A 7,235-nucleotide genomic window follows, 5' to 3' on the forward strand; every position below is an offset into this window, starting at 1 on the left:
CCTTGCTGAAAATCGAATCATCATCAACATCAGGCCAAGGGCCCAGCTAGTCCAGGATCCTCTTCTCCCAGCAGCCAACCAGATGCCCCGATGGCAAACATGCAAGCAGAACCTGAGCACAAGAGCCCACTCCCCTCCTGTGTTTTCCAGAAACTGGTATTCATAAGCTCTGCTCCCTCAAGGACTGTGCAGCCAAAGCATAGCCATCATGGCCAGGAGCCACTGACAGCCCTTTCCTCCTCCACTGATTTGTCTAAACCACTTTTAAAGCCAGGCAAATTGGTGGCCATCTCTGGCTGCAGTGGGGGTGAGTTCTGTAGGCTGCCAATGCGTCACATGAAGAATTTGACCCGACTCTCCCAACGTCCGGCAGTGTAACAACCAGGACGTGGGAGGCCAGGGTTCAAATCCTGACTCGGCTGTGAAGCACGCTGGGTGATCTCGGCCCTGTCATCGTCTTCCTGTCAACCTAAACCTACTTCCGGGGGTTCTTTTGAGGGGACCCTGCACACCCCATTGAGAGGGAAGCTGGGATACAGAGGGGGCAGGCAAGCCAGCAAGCAAACCAGCCCAGCGGTTTCGAAAGGGACCCCCTTGCCCTGAAGGCTCAAGACACATCATGAAAGGAAAAAGGGGGCGAGGAGGGATGAGGAAAAGCAAAGCCACTCCCTCCTAAGCATATGCCATTTTTTGAAGCTTACCCCCCCCCCCTTTTTAAATCTTTCTCCTCCTTCGCCCGCTCACCTTGAGGGCGTTCTCGTAGATGGTGGCCCTGAACTCCAGCAGCGCCTTCTGGTCGAACTCGCGGCCGTGGATGATGCGCATCTGCTTGAGGAAGGTGGACTTGCCGCTCTCGCCGGCGCCCAGCAGCAGGATCTTGACCAGGCGCCGCACCGAGCGCCGCTCGCGGGCCAGCATCGCGTCGATCTCGCGGCTGCGGCGCCGGGCCTCGCGCTCCGCGTCCCGCCCGCCTTCCTTCCCCGCTTCGCCCGGCGGCGGCGGCCTCTCGCCCCGGCCCGACGCCGCGTCGGCCGACAGGAGGCAGCGGCTCAGGGTCCGCACCACCCCGGACATGGCAGGCCGCGGAGAGAGGAGGACGACGACGACAGAGGGCGGCGGGCTGAGGAGGCGTCAGGCAGGGGAGCCGCGGGGGCCGCTCTCGGGCCTCGGAGCGGGCGGCGGGCCACGACGGCGGCGGCGGAGCTAGGAGACCACCGGCCCGCCCATCGCCCCTCCTCACCCGGCGGCGGAGCTGAGGGCGCGGCCCGCCGCGGTTGGCGGAGGGAGGAACCGGCCGCCGCCGCCGCCGCCGCCTCAGCGATTCCCCTCAGAAAAAGGCTTCTTTCCCCTCCCCCCCCCACCCGTCAGAAAAGGGCGGGAAAAGGAGCCCCTCGCGCGCCCCTGAACCCTCAACCGTCACTTTCCGGCCGTTGGTCTTCCCTCAGGAGGGAGGGGCGGGGGGGGCAAACAGCGGGGCGACTCGCTCTGCCTTCGCTCCCACCGCCCGACTAGCCGCCGCCGCAGACTCTCGCCCGCCCCGCCCACTTTCTTCCGCACGCCCACCAGGCGGAGGGGCGGGGCCAGGCAGCGGGGGGGGGGGCGGGCGGACGCCCTCTCTCAGCTCAATGGGAGAGAAGCATCTCTCGCAAAGTAGCCTCTCATTGGGAGAGACGTATGTCGCTCCAAGCCGGTCGGTGGTTTTTTTTTTTTTTTTTACCCCTGTCGAGTGAGCTCGCTCTGGACTGCGGGGCGGGGACTTTGTAAAGAAAAACCCTGAGAGATTTATGTGGGGGGGGAAGAGGCGGGGTTAGACGCCCCCGCCGACCAATAAGAGCCGTGGCGAGGGAAGTGAGGGGGAAGGGGATTAGTCCAGGAGGGGTTAAAAAAAAAAAGAGGAGACAGGAGGAGGAGCTCCGCCCCTTCAAGGGAGAGGTAGTGGGAGGAGTTTTCCCATGCTGAGAATGGCAGGGAGGCTGACGGCTTCGCTCATTGGATGGGGCGTTGGAGTGACGTCAGTCGGGGAAATCATGAATGGGAAAAGAGGAAGAGGGCGGTGCTCGTAGAGAGATGGGTTCGAGGGGGCGGGGATAGCAACCCTTTGCTAAGAGACAGGAAATGCAGAGCAAGGGCAGCCTCTAGAGATGTCTGTCCGGCGTCTTCTGGAATATAGGGCATGAAGTTGTAATGATCTGTATGTTTTAATAAATCTCATGCCTATATAAGCACGTGTTTTTTTATATTGTGTTTTTATGATGTGAACTACCTTGAGATCTATGGATAAAGGGCGACATACAAATTTAATAAATAAGAATAATAAATCACACACACACACATTGTACCAATGTTTCCTTGCTTTTTAATCCTAGAATTGTAGAGGCATACCAAGGGCCATCTGGTCCAACCCCCTGGAATGACTACTAAAGCATCCCTGACAGGTGGTGATGACTGCCACGTCCCCCACCCCCAAATGTTTTATTATATCTGTTTCTATTTTAGCTGTAAGATGCCTTGAGCCCCTTTCAGGGAAAAAGACAGGTTATAAATGAACACAGCAATGATATAGGAAGCATCCAAATCTACAGGGCCGCCTTCAACACCTGCTGCCCTTCCAGATGTTTCGGGCTACAGCTAGGGTTCCTGTGAGCTGTAGTCCAAGGGAGCCTGTGTGGTGTAATGGTTAGAGTGCTGCGCTATCAGCTGGAAGTTGTTGTTTAGTCGTTTAGTCGTGTCCGACTCTTCATGACCCCATGGACGAGACCACACCAGGCACTCCTGTCTTCCATTGCCTCCCACAGTTTGGTCAAACTCATGTTGGTAGCTTCGAGAACACTATCCAACCATCTCGTCCTCTGTCGTCCCCTTCTCCTTGTGCCCTCCATCTTCCCCAACATCAGGGTCTTTTCCAGGGAGTCTTCTCTTCTCAGGAGGTGGCCAAAGTCTTGGAGCCTCAGCTTCAGGATCTGTCCTTCCAGTGAGCACTCAGGGCTGATTTCCTTCAGAATGGATAGGTTTGATCTTCTTGCAGTCCATGGGACTCTCAAGAGTCTCCTTCAGCACCAGAATTCAAAAGCATCAATTCTTCGGCAATCAGCTTCTTTATGGTCCAGCTCTCACTTCCATACATTACTACTGGGAAAACCGAAGGCCTGGGTTCAAATCTCCACTTTGTTAATGGATAAATCTGAGGGCTCCCTTGGACAGGAAAGAAGGGCACCAGCCAAGAATACCAGAGCAAAACAGCAGCCAGTACGCTTGGTCTTTACTGAAGACTGTCACGACAGGACTCCCGCCTGCCACAAGGTGGGACAAGATAGAAGCCCCGTACAAAAGTGAACCCAAAATTTCATTAGCTGCTAATTCCCATGTCACACCTCCCCAAACTACATCACTAATACATCATGGTTACATCATGAAAGGGGAGGTCTGGTGGCAGTAATCTGAGCATCTTGGACCCTGCCACATTCCTCCCCTTGCCCTCCACCAAACACCCATCAAGTGTAACAAAAGAGATATATTCAGTTCCCTGTTTCCCAGCCAAGTTAATCAGACCCTTTTGTCTTCATCTGGGTTTGGCATAGAAATTCAACAAACAATAAATATGTTCTAATCCATGTTGGTGGTTATGAATATGGGGCTAAGGAACATATTCACCCCCTGATTAGCTAATCCAGAATAATGGAGTGTGATATTTTGATGCCTGCTTGAAGAGCAGGTAGTATTTTGTCAACCACGGTGTGTTGCTTTCTATGTAAGTCCCCCCCACCCCCACCCCGAACAGGGAATCTCCATGCAGGAAGAGAAATGTGCTCCAAAAATGGCATGCAGAAAGCTTTCTGTCTCTTTAACACACAATAAACTCTTTCAAGGCAGTCTCCCTTTGTGGTCATGTACAATGCATGCTGCCTCCTCCAGTATCCCTAGAAATCTACCATCTCATCTGTCAGGTGCCACAATTTCTGTAGGAAAAAAAAAAGATGAAGACATCTGGAAACAAAATACACCCTTATATCCAGGAGCAAAGAGCACTCCAAAGCAGCATTTTATATATGGAAAAGTTCTTTCGCACTAGTGCTAGTGTAATGAAAGATCTCTGCACAGAGAACCTGGTAAACCTGTATAATGAGCAAATATATTGAAGTTGTGCCATCACTCTGTTCAAAAAAGAGCAGCCCAAATGCCCAGAGGATTCAAGGATCTTCCCTGAAAATAAAGGCTGAAACATTTGAGACTTTTAAGGGGTTTTTTTTTGGGGGGGGGGAGAAGCAACCAAGTGGGGCACGAAATAGGTAGAAATAAACACAAGAAGCAGAGGGACATATTTCATCCTCTCGTGATTCCAGAACTGAAGCTCACCCAGTGAAACTTATTAACAGTAGATTTGGGCAGACAAACAAAAGCTATTATTCACATGGCGTGTGATTCATCTGTGGAATCCATTGGCATGAGACACAGAGATGGCCACTCTGCATCTTGTGGCAATGGATTCCATAGGCAGATTACACATTGTGTGATGCTACACTTTGGTTTAGCCAAGAGAGAGAGAGAGAGAGAGAGAGAGAGAGAGAGAGAGAGAGAAGAGAGGATTGTTGGAACTGTAGGGGGTTAAATACCCAGAAAAACTGGGGGCTGTGTCTTACAATACTGTGAATCCTTCTATTTTTCTTTTATAATTATTCCATTCCTTCACCCCTCTTCTTTGGTAGCTGAAGGTTTCTACAGCCCTTGTGTCTCCAACCATCTTCGAGCTGAATGAATTTTTATGCAAAAGTAACGAGATGATGAAATCTCTGAAAATAGATGGATTTTGTTATAGTCTAAGCCCCCAAGGAAAACGATCTCCTTCAAAAATAGAGAGATGGCATTAAATTTCAAATATAGATTATACACCTGCCAAATTGTATTGTTTAAATGCCAGATGGAGCGGATGTAAGAGAAGAGGAAGCTATCACCATATGTGGTGGCAGTGCCCAGCAGCACAAGATTTCTAGGTAAATCTCTTTCAAACAGTACCAGGAGACTCTTTCAGGTGGTTCATAGTCTGGTGAGGACTCCAAAATCTCCTGTAATGACTTTACAAAGTTCTTTGCAGATAAAATAGCTCAGCTTTGGAAGAAGGTAAACTCCACTGTGGGGGCAGGGCTGGACTGGGCAAGTGTCAGAGCTCTGCCTAGCTAGGTTGTATGGGGTCAATTCCAACCTGTTACCTCTGAGGATGTGGACAGGCTGCTTGTATGAGTGAAACCGACTACCTGTCTTCTTGATCCTTGCCCATCCTGGCTCATAAAAGCGATCCAGGTAGGGCTTGGGCAAAGGGCTTTGTGGGGTGGTGGATGCTTCCCTCTGTGAGGGAGCCTTCCCAGACTCCCTTAAAGAAGTGATTATTAAACCGCTTCTTAAAGAACATCTTTGGACCTGACCATTATGGCCAGTTATCACCCAGTCTCAAATCTTCCATTCTTGGGCAAAGTAATTGAGCGGGTGGTCGCTGAACAACTCCAGGCACGCCTGGAAGATGCAGACCATTTAGATCCACCCTTTCTGCTTGGTAAGATGCCTGTTGTAACAACATGCCAAATATATATATATATAAAAATAAAAATCCTGTATGAAGAATGTGAGCCCAATATATATTTGCTACCTAAAGAGCAGCTCAAATGCTGCCTCCCTTCTTTGCTAGGGACAACTCATTTTTTTAAAAAATTCAAACATCCTGCATTCATGTCTCTTCACACATGACCAGTCCTGTATACGAAACGGTAATGTTTCTGTAGGCTTCATCAATAACATAGGTAGGCAAACTAAGGCCCAAGGGCCGGATCAGGCCCAATCGCCTTCAAAATCCGGCCAGTGGACGGTCCAGGAATCAGCGTGTTTTTACACAAGTAGAATGTGTGCTTTTATTTAAAATGCATCTCTGGGTTATTTGTGGGGCATAGAAATTCATTCATTCCCCCCCAAATATAGCCCGCCCCCCACAAGGTCTGAGGAACAGTGGACCGGCTCTCTGCTGAAAAGGTTTACTGACCCCTGATCATTAACCACCAATTGTTTCCTCATGACTTCTTCGGGTGGGTAGTGACAGCCCAAAGCCGCTAGGTGACACTGCTCTCCAATTTTTAAAGTACTCATTCCCATTCTGCATCCCCTGATTTCTTGTTGCCAATGCTTTTGGTCGTTCTATTACACCTGTTTATTATAGATGAAAACAAACCTCATCAGTGGCTGCTGACCACAATGTCTGGGCTCTGCCTCCATTGTCGGAGGCTGGCTGTGTCTGAAGCAGCTGGCTGGCTTCAGAATAATGGTTTAGACTGGCCTTTGGCCAGATCTAGCATAGTTAAAGCTAAAGAGTTAAAGCTAAAGGTCCGTAGAGTTAAAGCTATGGTTTTCCCAGTAGTGATGTATGGAAGTGAGAGCTGGACCATAAAGAAGGCTGATCGCCGAAGAATGGATGCTTTTGAATTCCGGTGCTGGAGGAGACTCTTGAGAGTCCCATGGACTGCAAGAAGATCAAACCTATCCATTCTGAAGGAAATCAGCCCTAAGTGCTCACTGCAAGGACAGATCATGAAGCTGAGACTCCAATACTTTGGCCCCCTCATGAGAAGAGAAGACTCCCTGGAAAAGACCCTGATGTTGGGAAAGATGGAGGGCACAAGGAGAAGGGGACGACAGAGGACAAGATGGTTGGACAGTGTTCTCAAAGCTCCCAGCATGAGTTTGACTAAACTGCAGGAGGCAGTGGAAGACAGGAGTGCCTGGCGTGCTCTGGTTCAGGGGGTCATGAAGAGTCGGACATGACTAAACGACTAAACAACAACAACTAATGTTACCAGACGTCCCCGTTTCCCGGGGAGAGCCCCTGGATTTACAAAATCCTATCCTTCCTACTGAAATTGAAAAGTGTCACCGGATTCATTGAAAAACATCTGGCAACCTTATCCTACACCCTTCTCCTCTCACCCAGCAGTTGGGTTGCTGACTGGGCACATGACCTTGGCAGCACTGGGTGATCCAAGGTGGGAGCATCTGCCATTTCAAAATCCCTGCACCTGTCCTTACTTCCAAGTAAACATACATAGGATCGTGCTATATGTATAGCGGCCATTAGGCATGAGAGACCTGGTTTCCAAATCTATTAATAAATGAAATTGAGCCCAAATTAAATGCTTTTCAAATTATCATCACAAAAATGCAAAATAAAAATACAAAATACATAATAAAAAGAAGAACAA

General features: G+C 50.0%; 1 protein-coding gene across 4 annotated transcripts in view; it reads right to left on the reverse strand.

Moving 5' to 3' along the window:
- Positions 1-1,545, reverse strand: part of GNA12 (G protein subunit alpha 12) — a 33,872-nt gene extending 32,327 nt beyond the window's left edge. The window contains exons 1-2 of one of the 4 annotated variants that reach the window (XM_083711714.1): positions 1,314-1,545; positions 745-1,165 (exon numbers count right to left, since the gene is read on the reverse strand). In XM_083711714.1, coding sequence (XP_083567840.1) covers positions 745-1,074 — 330 coding nt within the window. In that variant the 5' untranslated portion in view covers positions 1,075-1,165; positions 1,314-1,545. Of the gene's footprint in view, positions 1-744 lie in introns of all 4 variants that reach the window. The other 3 variants (XM_083711715.1, XM_083711716.1, XM_083711713.1) reach the window with 3 other exon arrangements.
- Between the last annotated feature and the right edge of the window lie 5,690 nt (positions 1,546-7,235).

Source organism: Podarcis gaigeae (assembly GCF_964106915.1).
Source record: "Podarcis gaigeae genome assembly, chromosome: 14".
Lineage (NCBI taxonomy): Eukaryota > Metazoa > Chordata > Lepidosauria > Squamata > Lacertidae > Podarcis > Podarcis gaigeae.